The sequence below is a fragment of the Natrix helvetica genome (assembly GCF_964273705.1).
Source record: "Natrix helvetica genome assembly, chromosome: 11".
NCBI classification, from domain to species: Eukaryota; Metazoa; Chordata; class Lepidosauria; order Squamata; family Natricidae; genus Natrix; species Natrix helvetica.
In genome coordinates, this window is record NC_138562.1 from 22,021,053 (window position 1) to 22,042,020 (window position 20,968).

Genomic DNA, 20,968 nt, shown 5'->3' on the forward strand with positions numbered 1-20,968 from the left:
ATTTCCTCTGGAGGAGAAAAGTCCTGTGGCTGGATTTAAGCTGCGCTGACCCCGGGGTGTGTGTGGGTGATGTTACCTAGTTGGGTAATGAAACATCTGCAAGAAAACCAGGAAGCTCAGAGAGCACGGAAGGAGGAGCCTTCAGAGTCAAGGACATAAGTCACCAGTTACAGCAGCTGTCAATGAGCCCCAGGTTCAAATCCCATTTCTGTCCAGGGTTGTGGGGAGGATGAGCAGGGGGAGGTGGGCTCACCCTTTTTGAGGTGGAAAGATGAAAAGCGAATGGAAATGCACACTGAAGAAGGCAAACTGACACTGACTTCTCTCTCTCTTTCTCTCTCTCTCTCTCTTTTAACTTTTTCTCTTTCACCCTCTCTCTTTCCCTTCCTTTCCCTCCCTCTTTCTCTCTCTTTCTCTCCCCTTCCTCTCTGTCTCTTTCCATCTCAGCTTCACTCTCTCCCTCTCTCACCCTCTCTTTCTCTTCCTCCCCTCCCCCCTTTCTCTCCCCTCCCTCCCTCCCTCCCTCCCTCCCCCTTTCTTTCTTTCTCTCTCCACTTTCTCTGCCTCCCTCTGTGTGTGTGTGTGTGTGTGTGTGTGTGTGTGTGTGTGTGTGTACACGTGTATCTTTGTCTGTGTGTCTCGCTGCCACCCTCCTCAAAAGTTAACCGGCTCCCTGACCACTTTGGCGGGGCGTTCCCACGACCTGCAACCAAGGCTGGACCTCTTCCAGCCCTTGGCAGGCCCGGGGCTCTCGCCTCAGACGCGCCTTTGAGCTCAGACTCCAGCCGGGCGCCCAGAGGAGAAGGCCCAAGGCCGGGGGGGTGGGGCTCCGGGGGTCGTGGGAACGCAGAGGCCCGCTTCTCCCCCCCTCCATCCCCTCCCCCGGCCCACGCAGGAGCCGCTTACCCGGAGCGCCCCGAGGTCGGTGTTATCCAAGCTCCGGGCGGCGCAGTCGCTGGCCATGGCTCTTCAGGGGATGCCGGCAGCCTCCGGGCGGCGCGCCGGTGCAGAGGAGCGGGGCGAGCGGCGGCGGTGGCCGGCCCGGCTAGGTGGCTCTTCGGTGGCTGCTGCTGCCCGCGGCTACCCAGCGGTTCTAGCGGGCTCAGCCGTCGTCCATGGCCGCGGAACGGCCGGCGGGACCCAGCGCAGGGAGCCGGACATGCAGAGCCGGGAAAAAGAGACTGAAAGGAAGGAAGGAAGGAAGGAAGGAAGGAAGGAAGGAAGGAAGGAGAAGAAACTTGGCGTCTTCCTCCCCCCCTCCCGCCCTCAGAGGCCGAGGCGGACGCAGCGGCTCCCCCGGCCAGATGCTCGCAAGGACACCAACTTTCGCCCAGACCTTTCCCAGGAAAAGTTTGCGAGGAAGTGACGTGGAGGGGGGAGGGGGATGCAACAGCTGGGCCGGCTGGGGGGCAGCGGGCAGCTGCAGAAGGGCGGGAGGGTCGGCTCCTCTCTCCGTTACCCGTCAGTTGGCTTCTTCACACAACCGCTTTCCCCTGCTGGCTGCATCGGATCCACGTGCATTGCACACTCCCCGGGTTAACGGGCAAAGCCCCATCCAAAGCCAAGCAGGGTTAACTCGTCCCAAGCTTTCTTTCTTTCTTTCTTTCTTTCTTTCTTTCTTTCTTTCTTTCTTTCTTTCTTTCTTTCTTTCTTTCTTTCTCTCTCTCTCTTTCTTTCTCTCTCTCCCTTCCTTCCTTCCCTCCCTCCTTTCCTTTTTTCTTCCTTTCTTTCCTCCCTCCCTCCTCCCTCCTCCTTTCCTTTTTTCTTCCTTCATTTCTTCCTTCCTTCCTTTCTTTCATTCCTCTCTCCCTCCATCCCTCCCCTCCCTCCTTTCCTTTCCCTTTCTTTCTTTCTCTCTTTCTTTTTCTTTCTTCCCTCCCTCCCTCCCATCTTCCTTTTCTCTTTTCTTTCTTTCTTTCTTTCTTTCTTTCTTTCTTTCTTTCTTACTTTTCTTCCTTCCTTCCTTCCTTTGTCTCTCTCTCTCTCTCTCTTTTCCTTTCCTTTTCCCCCCAGCAAATATTCCTAATTCTCTTCTAAGCTCCTACTTTCCCCACAACAACCCTGTGAGGTGGACTGCGGGGGGGGGGAGGGAGGGTGCCCTGTGAGGCGGCGACTGCAGTGGTGACCGTGTCTCTGGATGGAGCAGCGGCCAGCGGGGGCTGCCTCTTGTCCGCATTGCCAGGGGCGGCTCCTTCCTCCTCCTCCTGCTCCTCAGGGGACGCCAGATGCCTCCTCTCGCCGCCACCGCTGAGGGAAGGCGGGTTGGGGGCAGCGGCCTCCCCCTCCTCCTCTCCTCCTCAGCTTGGCCAGGCTGGGGCCTGTGGGACCGTCCTCTGTGGCGGCTCTTGCAGGGGCCACCGTGGCTCACTTCCATGAGGGGGCCGCCTCTGCCGGGGGACTTTCTCTTTTCTTTCTTTTCCATTTAACCAGACTGGGCCACAGCAACGCCTGGCCTGGTACAGCTAGTTATATATAAGAAAGGATCAACTGACTGACTACATACACCTATGTAATGGATATAAAATGTAATTATTGTAAGATCTAATCACTATATGGAAACATTTATGCCAGAAATGTCACACTATGTCCAATGTTTTTAATGTTTATCTAGTAAAAAAACTTTTTATTTTTAAAAAGGGTGTTTGTACGTGGACTAACCTACTTTCTAGAAGTGACACAGAGTTGCAAGTAAGGCTCAAGTTCATTGTACAAATTATAACTCTGGAGCAGAGAGCGATATATATATATATAGAGAGAGGGGAAGATGTAACTGTAGATATCGAGGTAGACACACACCTTAAAAAATAACAAGGCTAAACAGAGGAGCAAATAGCAGGCCGAAGACTTCCAGACAGAGAAGTTAAAATTAGAGGAGAAAGGGTTTGTTTTTTTTGTTTTTTTTGCATACAGCAACTCTCTGAGCATTTAACTTCAGCCTGGGCCCTACTAAAGAACAGCCAGTTTGAAAGAAAGAGTCACGAGTTGGCCTAAAGAAAGTCTTCCCACCTGTATTCATTATATTTGTATTTATTTTTTTAATCCATTGTGGTGTTACTTGATAAATAACTCAAGGTGGGGAATGTGCTTAACGCTTCTTCGAAGCTCCTCATATTTTCCTCGCAAGAGCCCTGTGAGGTGGGTGGGAAGAGGGAGTGGGCCAAAAGTCACCCAGCTGGCTTTCGTGACTAAGACAGGACCAGAAATCACAACACTCAACTCCTGGTCATTGGCCCAAGGTCACCCAACTAGTTTTCATGTGTAAGGCAGGACTAGAATTCACTGCCTCCCACTTTCTAAGCCAGCACCTTAACTACACCAAACTGCCTCTACATTAGACCAAATTTAAGTTAGTAAGTAGGTAAGGAAAGAAAGAAAGAAAGAAAGAAAGAAAGAAAGAAAGAAAGGAAGGAAGGAAGGAAGGAAGGAAGGCAGAAAGGCAGAAAGGAAGAGAGAAAGAAAAGAAAGAGAAAGAAAGAAAGAAGGAAAGAAAGAAAGAAAAGATGCCCGTGTGTTAAACACTTCAGGATGTCGGCTGCAGGAAAGGGAAGTTAGAAGAGGAACTTCATTGACATAAGCCGAGGGCCTGTTGTTTCCCTCAAAGCCTGGCCGTTCCCTCGGCTTCTCCCCATATTTTCTTGCTATTATATCTCCCCCTCCCGGAGCCCATTTATTTTGATAAGTCTCAACATCCGAGAAGCAGAACTGAGGAGCCACTGAAAGCAGCACCTTCTGCAAAAGGGTGTCTCTCTCTCACACACACATTAGCAAGGGTGGCTTTAAGCAGCTCCTGAGCATTCTTCCTGCAGAAGAATGACAACTGAAAGAACTGAGGTTTCTGCCCCAGGTTCCTCTTGGGCCGATTCACTCTGGCCCCACGTCTTCTCCCCCTCTGCTCTTCTGCCATCTGCAGGCTGTAATGCTGCTTGCCCCCTAACCCAGTTCTTTGGAGAAATTTATAAGAACCAGCCAGCCAGCCAGCCAGCCTTCCCTCTCGCTTAAGGGGAAGTAGACATGGCCAGATCTCATGCCTTTGCATTTTTCCACCTCGCCAGACGTCTTTCATGGCTCACATGTTTTGGGAATGAGGAGTGTGGTGGCTTTGAGTCAGCACACACCACCACCACCGGACAGGAATGGAAGCCTCGTAAGATGTTTTCTAGAAAGGCAAAAGAGTCAAACTTTTGATGACTCCACCATGGCTTTGTTCGTGGACAGTCCTCGGCCACAGGAAGGTTGGGTTTGACTCTCAGATTTTCCCAGCCTTTAAGCTAAAACCCATCCGATCTGATTTCACTTCTGGGGATCATCTAAACTCACTCGTGGGCCCCAATTGCAGAGAAAAAGAAGCTGAGCTTGGGGAGGGAGCGGGGAGAAACATCACAAACATCCAAAATTCTCCAGTTTGCCCTAAAAAAAATCTAACTAACTAAGAAAATAAGAAACACCTTGATTTCAAATGAAGCTGCTCATTTCCTGGTCAGGAAAACAGGGATTCAGAGGAAGCATGCAAGGAAATGGATGGAAGTGGTGGGACCCTCCCGGGGGTTCTGGGGGCCCTGGGCCTCTCAGACTCTGGCTCTTCACATGTCATGCAGAAAGTATAGCTTTGTTTCTTTGCTTCTGTGAGAGTTGGCTGTTGTTTACAAGAGAGCGGCTGGCTGCCAGTTGAGAAAGCCGAGGGAAAGTGAGGGCACCTCTTCTTCTATTCAAGCAACCCCTCTTTTCTCACAGAGTTCTGCTAAAGGTGTTGCTACACAAAAGAATTGGCTCATCGAAATTTAATGCAGCGGTATTCTTTATTCAGGGTCATGCGAGGGAGGAAGACAGACAATAGGGATGAAAGGGAGGGAGGGAGGGAGGAAGATGAGACGGAGGAAGACAGAGGGAGGGAGGGAGATGGGGGAGGGAGGGAGTTAGATGGAGGGAGGGGGAGGAAGAGGTGGGAGGGAAGGCGGGAGGTTGGGAGGGAAGAAGACGGAGGGAGGGAGGAAGGGATGAGTGGGAAGGCAGGAGTGTGGGAGGGAGGAAGAGAGGGAGGAAGGAAGACGGATGGAGGGAGGGAGGGAAGAAGATAGATGGAGGGAGAGACGGAGGAGGGAGGGATGAGAGGGAGGGAGGGAGGAAGAAAGACAGACAGATGGAAGGAAGGAGAAGGAGGAAGGAGGGGAGGGAGAAGGATAGAAAAGGAAGAAAGGGAGAAGGAAAAGAATAGACAGGAGAGAGGAGAGGGGAGGGAAGGGGAAGGGAGGAAAGTGGTATAGACAGGTGAGGTCCAAAGCATCTCTCCAGAACTATTTATGAGGTATGTACACCTTTAGCATAAATATTGTCTTCCATAAAAGCACCAATGGTTGAAATACTGGGAGGGAGGGGGGGCATTCAAAAGGGAGCCGGGGCCGTGTGGGCTTCCTCCCTTCCTTCACTCTTCACTAGAAAACTGGGGCACAAAGTTCCTTGGGTGGGATGGTTTAAGGAACTGTTCCTTATTTTGGAATAAAATGTGGTATTCCTTTTCAAGGTAATAAAGAACAGAGTTGTTTCTGTCTTATTTCCCCCCCCCCCATTTTTTTTTGTGGGAGACATAGCATTAAGTGCGGAAAGCAATTTTAATTTAACTTGCCATCTGTTTAAATTGCTTGAGACTTTATTGTTCTCCGTCTTGGCTTTTTAAAAATGCTATATTGTAAAATTACTTTTTCTTTTAAAAAAAAGAGCCAGCCTTTAAGACTATATTACTCATGAGAAATGCTAGAGAAACCAACGAGACAAATAACCCGGCAAGCCAATTTAAGACTCATTAATTATTGGTTGCAACTAAGTTAATGCGCCTGTTCCTCAGACATTCTCCGAGCGTAGAAAGGCTGCCTATAAATATATTAATTAAATAAATATAACATACCATAGCGCTTTCCAGTCAAAAAGAAATGGTGTGCCCACACCATTTTATTTTCCCAAGCCGTACAATGGGATTCTTGTTCCGGAATTTTTCTGAGGAGAAAAATGCTTGTGTGTAAAAAAAATCCTAAAGTTCCCCTAGCACCTATGTGCTGGTCGTTCCCGACTCTAGGGGGAATGGTCCTCATCTCCGTTTCAAAGCCCAAGAGCCAGCACTGTCCGAAGACGTCTCCGTGGTCATGACTAAATGCTGAAGGAGCATGGAATATCATTACCTTCCCACCAAAGGTGGTTCCCGTTTTTCTATTTGCATTTTTACGTTCTTTCGAACTGCTAGGTTGGCAGAAGCTGGGACAAGGAACGGGAGCTCACTCAGTTATGCGGCGCTAGGGATTCAAACCGCCAAACTGCCAACCTTTCTGATCAACCAGCTCAGCATCTTAGCCACTGAGCCACCTTTACAAAATTGTGGGCAGCTGGGTGTGCATATTAATTTGCCTCTGTGGCACCCAATCTACCACAATCTAACACAGAGGTGGCTGCCAGCAGGTAAAACTCTTGTCCACTGATGCCCTCAAGCTAAAATTCATCATAGATGCTCTGATTAGGAACCCTGGTGATGGGCCTGGTGGAGCAGATACTCCAATGTTAACCATTTTAATGGTAATATTTATAAGGTTACTGGAATGATGAGTTTGATTAAGGTAATTCATACAAAATCCCAAGGTATAGACAACCTTCCAAAAATCAACAAGAATCAAAAGATTAAAAGGGGCAAGAGATGATGGTTAGAAATAGAATTCCTACCAATATAACATTTGCGTTATTAATATTCAGAATAGAGGTAGAAATTAGAAAGGGACAAGTAATGGGAGCTCATTCCGTTACGCGGCGCTAGGGATCCGAACTACAAACTGCCGACCTTTCTGATCGACAAGCTCGGCATCTTAGCCCCTGAGCCACCACGTCAGAAGAAAAAAAACACATGAAAGAAGTAACACAGATGTTGAGCAAACAGGTGGTTTTTCCACGTCCTAAGAGAATAAAAAGCATGATGGTTTGGAATGATAAATTGAAGAGCAATTTTGATTTTTCCAGGAATGTAAGAACTGACAGAAACTGGGACACACTCTTGAGTAACCTTTTATTAGAGTAAATGCTTACTGTCGTTTTTAGATGATTATCAATGCAAATGTTATTATGACAATTCAACACTTTTGTTGATAAGTATTGCTGTGCTTTTTGTATGTGTGTGTTTTGTATTGTTCCTTTCTCTCTTTTCTGGGCTGGCATTTTTTCCATCAAACGCCATTAAATCTGGAAAGAAAAAAGAAGCCCCAAATAATAACAACCTTGTGCAGATGCTTATATGACCATTTAGTATGCAAACTGGGAAGATTAGGAAATGTTCAAATCTGCAAACTGTTTAACAACGTTGTAATCCTCAGCACGTTAAATGCAACAGGAAGTTCCCAAGACACCCGGAAAACCAGAACGAATGCACGCTTTCCCCCAAATTTACAGAAAATTAAAGGGCAGTCAACTTCCTAAAGAATTGAAGAAACACAATGGCGACCATCACAAACGATGAAGAATTAGTCGGAGAACAAAACGACAAATAATTGTTGAGCGGACGGTCATCTTTTCAGCCGTGGGGATTGCACAGCCAAAACCTGAGCTTAGCATCTTGCTTCTGCCTGGTCCTTCTGCCCTAACAACATGGCGCTTGTTAATCTTGTCGGAAAGATCTGCAGGGCATCCTGGACAGGAATGGTCCTTTAGCACAATTCAAAATGCGAGACTTCTATTTTTTTTGTTACTACTTGTGTTTCACACATATGACGGGTATGCTTCCTAAGTCCTTTCTATTTTTAAAAAAAATCCATTTAAACTTCTGAAGTACTAATATATATAGATAGATAGATAGATAGACAGACAGATAGATATGTATATATAAATATGGAGTCTTACTCTATTGTATATAGCATCTGAAGTCAACTCATTCTCAACTTACTTCAAAATACTATTCGATCTCATATCCCCTCTTTCTCATTCTCTCTCTCTCTCTCTCTTTTTATAATAAAGCACAAATCATTCTGTACATTTAAAAGTCGGGAAACTCAGAACTTGGCTAAAAAAGTAGTTTCCCCCGTCCCCCTTGTTAATAATTTTGTAAATGTAAACAAAGAGAGGTTCAAGTATAAAAGCGAGTTACTTTGTGACTTGGCAAAAAGAGTTTGGCACCTGATGACGTAGGTTTTTAAAGGTAATTTTTCTCTCCGTTTTTCGTTTTAAGGAATTCTGGCTCATTGCGAAGACGGCCTAAAAGAAGTCTAGATCTTTGCTACCATATATCGCTGGTGAAACTCAGTTCTCTGGTGGACAAGGGGAGTAAAGGAGGGTTTCTGTGGAAGTCCTGCACATCCTTCACGCTGCTGCTCAGCGGTAGCTGCCCGTTGAGAAGCGTCAGGGGTATATTGCAGTAAGTGTGGTGGTTACTGCTTAGGGCAGACAGCGGGAGGGTGGCGGACTGCACATTGTACTCGTAACCTCTGCAGTAATGTCTCATCTGGGCTGCGTTGGCGGGCTGATAATCGCCCAAGTCCGCCTGAGAGGACACCAAAGTAGCCGAAGTATCCGTCACCGCGATGGAAGGCACTGTTTGCAGGTCCCCAAAGAGGCCCTGCTCGGCGGAATCCAGGACTTGGCGCCGCAAGATCACCTCTTTCTTCTTGGCCGGCATCTCATAGAGCAAACGTTTCCAAAATTTAGAATGCAGCTTGTTGCTTGGGGGTCCTTTCCACGGGATGACTGAGAAGACTTTGATGCTGTGCTTCAAGGCTTCCACTTCTTGGTAATTGACTTTCCCTTTTAGGTGGGGGCACTCGATGAAAATGACTTTGATCTCACCACTGAGGAGCAGGTTATGGAGCCGGTTCTCCATCTCGAAAATGCTCCACCCACGTCTGAGTACGTAATCTGGGGTGAGGATGATCAGGAGACGGCGGCTTTGTTCTATACCTCGGGCAAGATCTTCTAGATAGGCTGCAAATCATAAGACGGAGAGTAAAATAGAGAAATACTTGCGGGAGAGAGAGAAAAAGAAAGACAAAATTTTGCAATCAAAATGGGGGGGCAGAGAAGGGAACAGATTGATCCTTCTTGACCAGGGCCATCAACAGTTTAAATGGTCAAGGTAACTCCAGGTCCCTCGTTTTCACTGGGCCTGAACCAGGGGTGGGATTCTACCAGTTCGGATCGGTTCGGGCGAACTGGTTCGCTCCCACTAGCAAGTGGAGCCGCCCACTTGCCCCTGCCCTTTGCCTACTTTTATCTTCTCTGCTGAGTGGCGTGGCAGAGTGGATTGCTACGCCTCAGCTGTTTTCCTCCACAAGCAGTAATCCGGAAGTCTATAGTCTTCTCTAACCTGCGCATGTGTGTGCAGTGTGTGTCTGGCAGGCGAACCGGTTGTTAAACCAGGAGGATCCCACCCCTGGCTTGAACACTCCTTCAACTGAGCTCAGGGGATCGAGTCTAATTCCAACAGCCAACAAGCCTATAAGTGGAGAACTTTGGAAAAAGCTTTTTCTTGACCTGAACTCCTAAGAGTTGGAGAAATGCTGGGTATCTCTCATGGCTTTCCATAATCACAAAGTCATCTGCATGGACAGCAGATTGGATTTTCTTGACCTGGTAGGACTCTAAGATGTTTCTGCATCAGGTCTGAACATCTCTACATTCCACCCTTCCAAACGGCCCCCCTACTAAAATTAACATGTTCTCCCCCTCTCTAGACGACCTTGATTTAACCTCACGTGCTGTTCACAGTCATATTGTGAATTTTGGCTCAGCGCATTGTATGGACATGGTCAGATGGAAGCTACTGGGAATTTGCAGTCCAACATATTCTGGAGGTCCACCAACTTGGGGAAAGCCTAGTTGAGGGATTTACATATTGCCAAATGACCATTTCTCACCCACATACGTTATGGAAATGGCAGACACGTCTTGATTTCTGGTATGGATAGCTGAGTTTGGGTTGAATTGTTTTTGATCCAGGAACGCATATCCCTTTCAGTCATTTATCGACAAGATTCGGAGGCACAGATTTTGCTCGACAGCTGAGCGCTTTGAGATCGCCCGGTGAGACAACCTAGCCAAGATCCTACTCTACTTACTTCTTTCAACTCTCCTTCCATTGGAAGATAGGGGCACCAGTTGGAAGAAGAGCCTGCAGAAGAAAGAGCACATTGTAGGGGTTGTTCCAGATGGAACTCATCCCATGAACATCTGGGTTGGGTTGGGTGGGGTTGGCCAAAAAAAGAAACAAAACAAAAAAGAAAATGAAAATAATGGACCAGAACTTTCAACGTTGATAAATACACAGACACAAAGACACACACAGAGACACACAGAGAAGACACACAATAATGTTTTGGAGGTTACAGATGGAGAAGATTCCTAACTGGGGTACAGGCATCTTTCTCCCTAGAGTCAAATGTATATCAAATGTAAGTGACGGGAAGGGGGAGAGGAGAGGAGAGGAGAGGAGAGGAGAGGAGAGGAAGGTCTCATCAAGGTCAGGTCCTTTCTACTGAATCTGGAGCCGATCAGGGCTTGTCATGCAAGCGATGTTCCCATTTGGCACAGTATGTGCGAATGCATCCTTCTGTCTCTTTTGCGTTCCAGTTTGAATGAAATGGGCAGAAAAAATCTTTATGGCATGCAAAACGATCTGAACTGATCTGCTCTTTCTGATGACAAGGATTGCCATGCAGCTCCTCCCCGGAGATCCAACGTGGACGTTTGCCTCCCTTACGAAGCCTGCTCTGTCCTACGAGAGAGCAACGGAGCTGGTGCAGGCTGGACTCTGCCAACTGACAGCAGTTTGATCCTGACCAGCTCAACTCAGTCTTCTGTCCTTGCGCGATTGGTAAAATGAGGACCCAGATTATTGGAGGGGCAAGAGGCTGATTCTGTAAACTGCTTAAAGAGGGTTGTAAAGCACTGTGAAACAGGTATGGGAGAATCAGCACTTAGAGTTTTATACCAATATAAGTCTAAGTGCTGATTCTCCCATGCCTGTTTCCCAAGAGAGCAGGGGAGTAGCAAAAGCTGAGTAAGGAGGTGGAAAACTGGAATACATCACAAAGACGGGACATTGTGAACTCGGACAAATATGTGTGCTGTGGCTTTGTGGATGTATAATCCCTAGTACTGGGGTCAGAAAGTGTCCAAGAAAGCTTACATTCGTCTCCCCGTGGATTGAGCCGAATTCCTACATGAGTGCATATTGGATTGCAGACTTCCATCCCCATTACAGCTAATCCTCGACTTATGGCCGTAATAGAGCCTGTAATTACAGCTGTAAGTTGTTGTAGACATAAGTCAAGGCATCACCTGACCCGACCTGATTTTATGACTGTTTTTATAACAGTTGTTGAGCAAACACAGAAGCCATGAAGCAAATTTACAACAGGCCGTTGAGTGACTGTTCAAAGTTACAACAGCATCTCATGACTATTGTTCACACTTAACGACCGTTGCTGCCTCCCCAGGGTCATGTGATCAACATGCAGACGCTGGGCCACTGATGCTTGCATATTTACGACCGTGGCAGCGTCCTGGGGTCTGGTTTTTGCAACAACTGCAGGGATTCCCTTAACAACTGTGGCAACAGAAAGACAACAGTGAAATGGCACAAAACATCACTTGACAACTGTCTTGCTTAGCGACAGAAATGTGGGGCTCAACTCTGGTCATACGTCAAGGATTCTCCTGCAATTCTCCTTCACCTTTTTTATCCTGAGCAAAAAATGGATACTGCAACTTTCCCCCGGAACGCTAGTAAGCGAGTCCTTCACACAAAAATGCTCCCGTTTGCTGCATCTTCAGACCGCCAGCTTTGACTTTCAATCTCCGAAACTGGAACGCCATTGCCAGGTACGTTCGTCAGCCTGAACATTCACGCTCCCCACACCTCCCAAGACAGCCCAACCACGCTGGCATTTCCTAATGACCAGAAGCTGTCAAACCCATTTTTTTCCTTCCTGGCGAAGAAATCAAGAAACAGCTGTCAACAAAAGGCCTTTCACCAGATGTGGCTCTGCCTCAGCTAGGTGGGCAGAGAGCCTCCTTCTGTTTTACCTTGTAGTGTGGTTTTGCATTGCAGGGGCATCTACATATCTTTCAAAGTGAGGGTGGCAACGGCCAGGGGTGAGCTGCTGGGGGTTCGCACAGGTTCAGGCCAGAGGTGGGTTCCCACCCGTTCGGATCGATTCGGCCGAGTAGGTAGTAACATGCGCCCGAACCGATTCTATCCTGTTTGTTTATTGGATTTATATGCCGCCCTTCTCCCAAAGGACTCAGGGCGGCGTACAACATAAAAAACCCCCACATATTACAAAAGTTAAAAAGGAAATTAAATAAAGTATCCAAAAACAAACCCAATTAATATTAACAATAAAAATTTAAAAATTAGGTTAAAATTAACAATTAAATTAATTGTTTATTTTATTCTGTTCAGGCCAGGCCGGCTTGCTGGAAAAGCCAACTTTTTAGGGCGCATCGGAAGGGTCGGGGATTATGCGAAGTTCTGGGGGCAGCTCAGTCCAGAGGGAAGGCGCTCCCACAGAGAAGGCTCTCTCCCTGGGGGTTGCTAGCTGACACTGTGGCCGACGGCACCCTAAGGGGGCCAACTCTGTGGGATCGCACTGGACAGTGGGAGGCTACTGGTGGCAGTAGGTGGTCTCGCAGGTACCTTGGGCCTAAGCTATGGAGCGCTTTAAATGTCATAATTAGTACCTTGAATCGCACCCAGAAAACAACCGGCAACCAGTGCAGGCTACCTAAAAGGGGTGTAACATGGGAGCACCTAGGTACCCCCATGATAACCCGGCGGCCGCATTCTGGACCAGCTGAAGCCTCCGGGTGCTCTTCAAGGGCAACCCCATGTAGAGAGCATTGCAGTAGTCCAGGCGAGAAAGGACGAGGGCATGAGTGACTGTGCACAGAGCATCCCGATCCAGGAAGGGGCGCAAGTGACATACCAGGTGAACCTGGTAAAAGGCCCCCCTGGTCACGGCCGTCAGGTGTTTTTCTAAACTAAGCCGCGTATCCAGGAGGACTCCCAGATTGCAAGTCTTCTCTGAGGGGGCTAAAATTTCTCCCCCTATCGTCAAAGATGGGACAAGATGTACAAATCGGGATGACGGAAACCACAGCCACTCAGTCTTGGAGGGATTGAGCTTGAGCCTGTTCCTCCCCATCCAGATCCGCACAGACTCCAGGCATTGGGACATCACGTCGAGGGCATCGTTTGGGTGGTTTGGGGTAGAGATGAAAAGTTGGGTATCATCAGCATATTGATGATACCGTACCCCAAAACCACGGATGACCTCGTCCAGCGGTTTCATATATATGTTGAACAGGAGGGGGTGAGAGAACCGAACCCTGGGGTACCCCACAAGTGACGCACCTCAGGGTCGATTCCTGTCCTCCAGTCAACATGAACTGCGACCAATCTGACAGGTAGGAGGAGAACCACTGTAAAACGGTGCCCCCCACTCCCAACCCCCCGAGTCGTCGCAGTAGGATATCATGGTCGATGGTATCAAAAGCCGCTGAGAGGCCTAATAGGACCAGGACAGAGGAGCAGCCCCTGTCCTGGGCCCACCAGAGATCATCAACCAACGTGACCAATGCCATCTCTGTGCTGTACCTGGGCCTGAAACCCGACTTAAACGGATCCAGGTAGGCAGCTTCATCCAGGTTCTGGGGAAGCTGACGTGCTACCACACTCTCGACAACCTTTGCTACAAAGCGAAGGTTGGAGACTGGACGATAGTTGGCTAAAGAAGTTGGGTCCAGAGAAGGCTTCTTGAGGAGGGGCCTCACCACCGCCTCCTTCAAGGCAGTGGGAAAGAACCCCTCTCTCAATGAAGCGTTGGTAATCGCCTGGAGCCAGCCTCGTGTCACCTCCCGGGAAGCCGAAACTAACCAAGAGGGACATGGGTCCAGCACACAAGTGGAAGCACTGAGTCTCCCCATAATCCTGTCCGTGCCCTTGGGGGTCACAGGGTCAAACTCATCCTAGATTGTCTCCACAAGATTCATCCCCGTCGACTCGAATCTACCCAGTCAGAGTCCAAGCCTGTCCGGATCTGGGTGATTTTATCCTGCAGATACTGAACAAATTCTTCAGCCCTACCCTGCAAGGGGTCTTTCCCAGTTCCTTGGTTAAGTAAGGAGCGGGTCACCCTAAACAGGGCGGATGGGCAGTTATCTGCGGACGCGATAAGAGCGGAAAAATGTTGCCGTTTTGCCACTTTTATCGCCACTAAGTAGGATTTAATATGAATTCTTACTAGTATCTTTCCTGGGCGCTGCCATATTGATTTTCTGTTCTGCACATGCACAGAACAATCTTCATTGAAAAAAATGTAGTTTTTTTCCCCTTTTTGAATGTTGTGTGCATTGACAGACCTTTTTAGCTGCAAATGCGCAAGCACGTTTTTCGGGTGCCGGTGGTAATGCCGGCAGGAAAACAGCCCTGGTTCAGGAGATCCTGTAGATAGGATTCTGCCCATTTTGGTGAATCCCCAAATGCCACTTCTGGCTGGCCCCTCCCGCCCCTCCCAGGAGTCTCCACGCAGCCCGTTCATCATGCTAGGTAAGTGCGGGGCCCACACAGAGGCTTGGGGAGGGGGGGGAAATGGGCGTACCGGAGGTTCCGAAAGTCCAGAAACTTCCCTGTTTCCAGCCTCAGCCTCTGGAGCCCGGGAAAAGCACCTTTTGCTCTCCCAGAAAAAAGCCTCCGGAGCCTCGGGAGGGCAAAAAAATGCCCCCACCCCACCGTGGTGTAGGAGGCCAACTACGCCACGCCCACCCAGCAAAAGGGCAGTGAACCCGTTGCTGCAATTTTTGAACCCCCCCCCCCCCGACAACTCTCTAAACTGATGTCTTCTGGATGTTGTTGACTGCAACTCCCATCAGCCTCAACCAGCGTGTTCCTCAGCAGGGGGTTGTGGGAGTTGTCGTGCAAAATATGGAAATTGTACAGATAGCACTATCTTGCCCTTGAGGTCTGCAGAATGTTGACAGGGGCCCCATAGACTTGTATCATGGGAAAGTGTCATTTAGGTCACTGGGGCTGATCTCCCGGTCCGCATAGGAATCCAAAGATCCCTGAGGAGTGAATGTCCAACTTCTGCTGAGAGAATTGAGTTGTCTGCCATTCTGGGGTCATCAGTAAATCAAAACTGCTTGCATTTCCTTCCTTCGCAACCAAAATCTACCCTAACCAATTTGACGCTATGCCTAAATCGTGTTGCTGTCATCCACTGAGTTGATTATAGTTTCTGTTTCCATGTGCTCTGGGCAACGAACTATCCCACCAGATAACATGAGAGGCTGGTCCAGGCTTCTTACTTGAGTCAGGATTTTGCTCAGGAAATGTTTAGCTATGTTTGTAATGTCATAATGGGATTCAGCAGAATGGGTGAATTAGACACCAACGTTTGTAAACATGTTTTGGGGATGGGTGCAATGCACTAACTCCAAGCACTGCAGTTGATTCAACAAGCAGTTCTGGATAAACCATCATTTAGCCTAAATGTGAACCACAGTCTTCCCTGATTCTTCATTTGTTCTTCTAACAATGTTGGCTAGTTCCGAGAAACCTACTTTCCAGGCAATTTTAAGAATTAACAGATTCTACGGTCTCTCCTTTGACCTTGCAAAAAAAATTTCCCTTAAGTCTGTGAGCCCAAAACAGCACCCTGCCAATAAACGGCCCGGTGGCGCAGCGGTTAGAGTGCAGTACGGCAGGCAACTTCTGCTGCCTGCCAGCTGCCTGCAATTTGGCAGTTCGAATCTCACCAGGTTCAAGGTTGACTCAGCCTTCCATCCTTCCAAGGTGGGTAAAATGGGGACTCAGATTGTGGGGACAAGAGGCTGACTCTATAATCCGCTTAGAGAAGGCTGTAAAGCACTGCAAAGCTGTATATAAGTCTAAGTGCTGTTGCTATTGCTATGCAAAATACTAGCCTGATACTCTCACCCCAGGAAGTTAGAATAGCAGAGTTGGAGGAGACCTTAGAGGTCTTCTAGTCCAACCCCCTGCTTAGGCAGGAAACCCTACATCACTTCAGACAAATGGATATCCAACATCCTCTTAAAACATCCAGTGTTGGAGCATTCACAACTTCTGGAGGCAGTTCCTAAGTTTTTCACTCTTCTCCTCTCCTGGGGCCACCAAGCCCAGGCCAAGAACCATCTAGGAAACATGGCACACACACACACACACACACACACACACACACACAACTCCCCACAGTAGCTCTATTCTATGAATTGTTCTCATTCTCTGGCTTTAAGAGACGTGTTTCCTCTGAGAATATGCTTTCGTCTTAATTGCTCCGGGTGAAAGCCAATCAAAGAAGCATTTAATGTGAACAACCGGAGCGAGTATTTCAGCAGCATCCCAAGTTGCCTTTCCCTGCCAGATCCAGGAGCTTCTATGGGTTGCAAAACCCAAGCCGGCTTGGAATGGAACCAGTCCTCAGTTCCCATTGATATTCTGCACCATCATCATTAGCGGGTGATTAAGCATTCCTTAATCTTCTGCACGAAAGCATCAAATCTGCTCAAAACTATATGAATCATCTCGGTTTTGCAAGGCAGGAAAGGAAGGAAGGAAGGAAGGAAGGAAGGAAGGAAGGAAGGAAGGAAGGAAGGAAGGAAGGAAGGAGGCAGTACTATGCTGAGCTGCCAGATATAGAGATATAGATACAGTTTTTAAAAAACCCAACGTGTCAGGTAGCACATTATTTTTGATGATGCTTAATGACTCTCTGAAATGACAATGATGGAGATTTTTGTTGGCACGTCTGCGTGACAGATGGACAGAGAAAGAAAATGCAAGCCTGCCTTTGGAAGCACCTGTGAGGATGCTGATTCATCGAAAGCATTTGTTCTCTTCCTGTATTGACTTTAAAAGTCTTTGATTCTGCTCCCTTCTTTTAAAAGCAAGCTCAGAACAACACCAGCTGTGCACAAAATCAAATCTCTGAACCCCCACCACCCTCACACAGACACAGCTCCTAACAGCTGTAGGTGGCGTGCAGTTATGTACCTGATCCTTTGCTTTAATTTGGATTCGTTCATGACGATTAGGTGGAACTATGCCGAGTGAAAATATTAACAGACGGCGCTGGCCCTGCGTCTTTGCCATCAAACAGTGTGTTTCGCACATTGGGCGAATCCAGAATGTGACTGGTTGGGTTGGGCTTCATCTTTTGCCCTACTAGGGTTTGTAAATGTGCTCTAGGGTCTGGTGCAAGCCTGCATTCCATTACTGATGGTGACTGGCCCAGCAGCCAAAGGAGACACAAATCATGACTGACCTCCTATGGTGACTGGTTCCACCTAAACCCTGAGCAAACAAAAGTTCGGGATGCTGTGTGTGAACCCAGTGGTGGGATTCAAACAATTTAACAACCGGTCTCTGTCCTAATAACTGGCTGGGTGGGCATGGCCAGGCGGTGTGACAGGCAGCACTCGGCCTCCTGCACCCTACTGGTAGCAAAAATGGGCCACAGGCTCTCCCCTCCCCCCATTTTGGGTCGGGTAGGCCTCACTGCAGCCTCCTGGGAGCAAAAACGGGGCGCGGGGGGGACTCCTTGAAAGGGGGGGGCAGGAGGGGGGGCAGCCAGAAATTTAATAGCCGGTTTGCCCAAACCAGCCCGAACCAGCTGAATCCCACCACTATGAGAACCCAATCGCTATCTTTTCCAGAATTATTGAAGCATCTTGCTATAAATTGCAGGGGTGAGGGTGAGAGACATTTAAGAAGGAGTCTCAAACCTTTAGTGGATCAGTACTTACTCCCAGTTGGGATCAGGTCCCGGTCTGGTATGAAGAGCTTATATCCATATTGCTTCTCCAGCACATCTGGCAAGATTTCAAGGACAAATTGTTCTTCCTCCCGGTTGTCACGGTCTAATGCGTCAGGATCGACTTTTGTGTACGACAGGTAGGCGTCATATTCTTTGTTGTCTGCAAATAAAACCACAGGTCTTGGGAGGGGAAGGAAGAGAAGTTCTCCCCACGGTTAAAACGATTTGCGCATGTGGGCATGTCTGAATGCCTTCACCGTCCAACAACTGCAATAGGTAGTTCTGGGTCAAGCAATGTTTCTTAAGCATTGAGTTATATAGAAGCATCTTGGAGGCAGAACTAGGGATATGGAGTAGTCTAGGTTTATCATTCAGCCGCGGTTCAAGATGCCAGGATCCCAAGGCCAAAGAACAGCTCAGTCACATCCGCTTGACTCCAGCTCCTTATTTAGTTATACCGAATGGACATAATCTTGCCAGACTAAAGTTACAACCTTCTAACTAAATAGATAAACCCTGAGTCTAGCTACTCTGAACCTCTTCTTACTAACCAGTCTCTTGTTTTGGGACCCCCTCTGGAATGTTCTGCCTCCTCTGTGGGAAACCATGATGGTTATGGTAGGATTCTCCCCCACTCTTTCTCCAGTTGCCCATTCCGTCACACAAGGAGACAACGCAGGAGGGAACCGATAGCAGCAGGATGGCCGATAGCACAGGTGGCACACAGAACCCTCTCCGTGGGCATGCAAGCCATCACTCCAGCTCAGTTTTGACATGCATGCACGCGCGCCTCCCACCAGCCAGCTGATTTTCAGATCCCTGCTGCACAAGGGGGGGGGTGCAAGCGGGAGATGAACATACATGCATGGGAGGGTGAGGCGCATGCATGGTGGGTCACGTGTGTGTGGGGGCGTGGCAGGGCACACATGGGAGTCATGTGCACATGCACAGGGGGTGGGGCGCACAGGGAGCATGTACATTGCATTATGGGTATGCGTACACCCGCTTTCGGCACTCGTCGCCAAAAAGGTTAGCTATCCCTGTGACAGCACCTTTTCTGACAGACACATTTGATTAATAAGCATCAACTTTCAGGAGCTGCAGGCCCCTTCGGCAGATGCACGGAGCATTTCTGCAGAAACACCTGAAGAAATGAGCTACACCTGTCAGAAAATCTGCTACCGGATCCCTCCTGATGTTTTGCCACTGTAGGCTAACACAACTCTCTTCCTACAAAGTCAACCAAGGGCCAAGTAGCCCTTACACTTCTGAGTTTTCATCACAAATGAAACAAGCAGCAAATGTAAGGCAGTAAAACAATACCCCTGAAACAATTGTTCATATTAATGGTAGAGATAAGCTGATATAGTCCATCTGAATGCTTGGTGTGTACCTTTCAGGTATATTTATCACAGCCCATTTTTATGCAGAGACATCACATTTTATATCATCTCCTAGAACCGCAAGTCTATTGAGGAAAGGAAAGGTTGTGACTGAAGATCCTTAGAATGATTTAATTTCCTGCGACTTCTAGAGAACGAAGATCAAACCGCTAATGCAGTGAAGTCAAAAGGACAGCCCACTTATAAAGCATCAATTCTCTACAAACAACTGAAGTTGTGTGTGTTTAAGAAACCGCTGAAAATCAATTCAAACAATCACTTGTTTCTGACTCAGGAACTGTTAAATAGCAGAGAAGGGTTGTAGCTCAAAGTTGAATTGTGAGGTGTTTGGTGCTCTCTGTGCTTGGTTCCCTCCCCCTCCCCTCCTTGTAGACATTTCATTATCCAACTAGGTAACATCATCAGTGTAGAAATGGGGTATGAGGTTTGCTCCCCGTATGGTAGCTGGCCAAAGCAATATTTGTGTGATTTTCTTCTTGGTAGTTCCTTGATTAGGGTATTGTTCTCTGCTTGATAGTTTGTCTGGTGTTAGTCCCTGCTTCTCTGGATGTTGGTTGCTGGAGATGATACGTTTTGATCTTAAAGAGGGAGCAAACCCCCACATTCACTAGCACTGATGTTACCTGGATGGGCAACAAAATATCTGCCACAAAACAACCAAGCTCAGACAGCACCAAGGACTTCAGAAAGACTAAATTGGAATCCGGCTTGTCCTTTCCTGTTTTTCAAATTATGGCAATTCCCTTAATTTGCATGAAGGACATCTGGCTGTGAATGATCGGATTTGGGGAAGGTGCAACATTTCTTTTCTCCTTGGTAGAACTGGGCTAAAAGAGAAGGACTGTTAGTCACCTAGTTGGCTTTCACGCCTAAGGTGGGAGTAGAACTCACCATCTCCTGCTGATTGGCCCAGAGTCACCCAACTCGTTATCATGCTTAAGGCGAGACTAGAACTCACCATCTCCTGGTGATCAAAGTCATGGCTAAGGTGGGACTTGAACACAGTTTCCTGCTTTCTAGCCTGGTGCCTTAACCGCTAAACCAAACTGGCCAGGGCTGGTATTGCATTTCAGCAAGATCTGAAGAGCGATAGTCCTTCTCCAGCTTCCTCCATTGATGGAGCTTCTCTTACTTCAGATGATACTTTCAGTGGCTGGTCCACATCAGGGGCACTGGATAAGCTGTTCAGAAGTCTACTCACCATCCGTGGCTTCATCGCCTCCAAACATCTGCCTGTAGCACAGCATCAGCTCTATGTTGTAGCACTTATAGATGGTTATGAGTATCACCAGTAAGAGAAATATTGCTCCCAAACCTCCAGCAAGTTCAATTCTGGAGATCAGATCTAGAATAAGACAAGAATAAGTTAGGAAATGGAATGACTTAGCCCAGGGGTGTCAAACTCAATTTCATTGAGGGCCACATCAGGGTTGTATTTGACCTTGGGAGGCCAGGGTGTGTGTGGCCAGCTCGACGTCACTCATGTTGTGGGCACCTGTGGGGGCTTGAGTGCTCTGCCAGTGAAAACGGGCTCCAGAGCTCCGTTTTATGCTGCGATGGCCTCCTTCAACCCTCCGCGAGTGAAAACGGAGCTCAGGAGAGCCGCCCGCAGGCCTCCTAGGCAGCGTTTTTGCTGGCAGAAGCCCCGTGGGCTGGCCCTTTGCTGTTTCCTGGACAACCCCACAGGCCAGATCTAAGCACCCCGTGGGCCCCCCAGACTTAGCCGATCTTTTCTGGGCTTAGAACTTAAGATCAGGCATAACTGAGATTTGG

General features: G+C 48.2%; 2 protein-coding genes across 6 annotated transcripts in view; both read right to left on the bottom strand.

Moving 5' to 3' along the window:
- NRK (Nik related kinase) overlaps positions 1-1,330 on the bottom strand; it is a 93,274-nt gene extending 91,944 nt beyond the window's left edge. For all 3 annotated transcript variants that reach the window (XM_081963762.1, XM_081963763.1, XM_081963761.1), the window contains exon 1: positions 907-1,330. In XM_081963762.1, the coding sequence (XP_081819888.1) occupies positions 907-963 (57 nt within the window). In that variant the 5' untranslated portion in view covers positions 964-1,330. The remainder of the gene's footprint in view (positions 1-906) is intronic.
- A 5,701-nt stretch (positions 1,331-7,031) lies between these two features.
- Positions 7,032-20,968, bottom strand: part of IL1RAPL2 (interleukin 1 receptor accessory protein like 2) — a 311,959-nt gene continuing 298,022 nt past the window's right edge. For all 3 annotated transcript variants that reach the window (XM_081963804.1, XM_081963805.1, XM_081963806.1), the window contains 3 exons: positions 20,397-20,540; positions 17,782-17,952; positions 7,032-8,940 (listed from right to left, as the gene is read on the bottom strand). In XM_081963804.1, the coding sequence (XP_081819930.1) occupies positions 8,240-8,940; positions 17,782-17,952; positions 20,397-20,540 (1,016 nt within the window). In that variant the 3' untranslated portion in view covers positions 7,032-8,239. The remainder of the gene's footprint in view (positions 8,941-17,781; positions 17,953-20,396; positions 20,541-20,968) is intronic.